The sequence below is a fragment of the Alosa pseudoharengus genome, unplaced genomic scaffold (assembly GCF_046254945.1).
Source record: "Alosa pseudoharengus isolate Yale_2024_CS ecotype anadromous, Long Island Sound unplaced genomic scaffold, YU_APseudo_1.1 YU_APseudo_1.1_scf_17, whole genome shotgun sequence".
Taxonomy (NCBI): domain Eukaryota; kingdom Metazoa; phylum Chordata; class Actinopteri; order Clupeiformes; family Clupeidae; genus Alosa; species Alosa pseudoharengus.
Window position 1 is genome coordinate 3,455,288 of NW_027468640.1, and position 2,500 is coordinate 3,457,787.

A 2,500-nucleotide genomic window follows, 5' to 3' on the forward strand; every position below is an offset into this window, starting at 1 on the left:
CACACACACACACACAGGTACACAAACACACACACACACACACACACACACACACACACACACACACACACACACACACACACACACACAGATACACATGGCTTCACATTCCTTTCTCTCTCTTTCACCCTTTCCTCTCAATCCATCTATCTCTCGCCCCCCTCCCCTCACACACACACACACACACACACACACACACACACACATCTCTCCAGCCCTAACCGTTTCCCATGTATTCAGTGTGATAGACAAACGAGCACCATAGACAAACATGCACTCAAGGGCACACAAGGAGAGAGAGAGAGAGAGAGAGAGAGGGAGAGAAAGAGAGAGAGAAGGAGAGGGAGAGATAGATAGAGAGAGAGAGTTGAGAGAGAGAGGGAGAGAGAGAGGGAGGAAACAGATCCAATTAAAAGTATAGGAATGTATGAGAGGGATGGATGTGAAGACAAGAGAGAGGTGGCTAAGAGAAGGAGAGAGAGAGAGAGAGAGAGATGTAGAGAGAGAGAGAGAGAGAGAGATGTAGAGAGAAAGAGAGGGAGAGAGAGGGAGAGAGATGTAGAGAGAGAGATGTAGAGAGAAAGAGAGAGAGAGAGAGAGAGATGTAGAGAGAAAGAGAGGGAGAGAGAAAGAGAGGGAGAGAGAGGGAGAGAGAACATGATGTAATCCACGGCAGTATTTGTGTCATTTCTCCCCTGCTCTAGCTGATCACAGAAATGTCCATAGCGCCTGCATTCATCAACAGCGCTCCCACAGACCACACTGCCACCTGCTGGCCACCGCACACACTGCACATACGCACAGCTGGGATAGAGGCTGTGTGTGGACCCACGTGTGGTGTGTGTGTGTGTGTGGGGTGGGGTGGGGGGGAGTTGGGGGGATGATTTTGATGATGATAATGATGTGTGTGTGGGTGTCTGTCAGCTTTGTGGTGATAATGATGAGTATGTGTGATATGGTAAGGATGTGTGTGTGTGTGTGTGTGTGTGTGTGTGTGTGTGTGTTGCAGCCTGGCCACAGTACCGTATGTTCAATTTAGTGGACGTTGGGCAGTAGGCTAAAACCTGAGATTATCTGTGCTGAGCTGTGTAATGATGATTGTTTGTGTGTGTGTTTGTGTGTGTGTGTGTGTGTGTGTTGCAGCCTGGCCGCGGTATCGTGTGTTGCGTCTAGTGGACGTTGGTCAGTATAACCTGGAGATCACCGACGCTGAGCTGCCTGATGACTCGCTCTATGAGTGCCAGGCCACGGAAGCTGCCCTGCGCTCACGGAGAGCCAAGCTCACTGTCCTCAGTAAGTCCCTGTGTGTGTGTGTGTGTGTGTGTGTGTGTGTGCTCACTGTCCTCAGTAAGTCCCTGTGTGTGTGTGTGTGTGTGTGTGTGTGCTTACTGTCCTCATAAGTCCCTGTGTGTGTGTGTGTGTGTGTGTGTGTGTGTGTGTGTGTGTGTGTGTGTGTGTGTGTGTGCTTACTGTCCTCATAAGTCCCTGTGTGTGTGTGTGTGTGTGTGTGTGTGTGTGTGTGTGTGTGTGTGTGTGTGTGGTTACTGTCCTCATAAGTCCCTGTGTGTGTGTGTGTGTATGTGTGTGTGTGTGTGTGTGTGTGTGTGTGTGTGTGTGTGTGTGTGTGTGTGTGTGTGTGTGTGTGTGTGTGTGTGTGTGTGTGTGTGTGTGTGTGTGTTTATGTACCCGGATGTATACACTTCTGTATGTGTTTGTTTATCCTTGCTAATGTGTGTGTGTGCATTCTTGGGTGCATGTGTGTATGGGAGTGTTTGTGTTTAAAAGGATGTATGGCTGTATGTGTATGTGGGAGTGTGTGTGTTTAAAAGGATGTATGGCTGTATGTGTATGTGGGAGTGTGTGTGTTTAAAAGGATGTATGGCTGTATGTGTATGTGGGAGTGTGTGTGTTTAAAAGGATGTATGGCTGTATGTGTATGTGGGAGTGTGTGTGTTTAAAAGGATGTATGGCTGTATGTGTGTGTGTGTCTACATATTGTGTGTGTATGTGTGTGTGTGTGTGTGTTTAAGTGTTTGCGGTGTGTCTATGTGTGTGTGTCTACATATTGTGTGTGTGTGTGGGCGTTTAAGTGTTTGTGGTATGTGTCTAAATGTGTGAGTGTGTGTGTAAATCTGCATGTAGTCGTGTGTGTGTGTGACCTTAGGAGGAGTTGTGTATGTTGTGCGCTGTGTGTACGTGACCCTCCGACTCTTCAGAAACAAAACACGCCCAGCAGTTGAACTGCTACTGGCTTTAATGGGCTCATTGCAAACGTAAATATTTGTAAAATAATATGAAATAATTTCGGTATTAAGGGTTCAAAATAGAATTAGCCATGTAGCTCAGGAGAGGCCCACCCTCACCACGGCAACGACGATACGAACGTCCACACTGACCAATAGGAAAGTCTTCATGTTCAATAATGTGATTTCTGAAATTCAATGGATTCTGATTGGCTGTACAAGAACAATATCTGATTCTGATTGGCTGTACAAGAACA

General features: G+C 47.1%; 1 protein-coding gene across 1 annotated transcript in view; it reads left to right on the forward strand.

Moving 5' to 3' along the window:
* The window catches only part of kirrel1a (kirre like nephrin family adhesion molecule 1a), a 64,218-nt gene that overhangs the window by 35,807 nt on the left and 25,911 nt on the right, over positions 1–2,500 (forward strand). Inside the window, exon 3 of the mRNA XM_076288471.1 lies at positions 1,144–1,293. Within this exon, the coding sequence (XP_076144586.1) occupies positions 1,144–1,293 (150 nt within the window). The remainder of the gene's footprint in view (positions 1–1,143; positions 1,294–2,500) is intronic.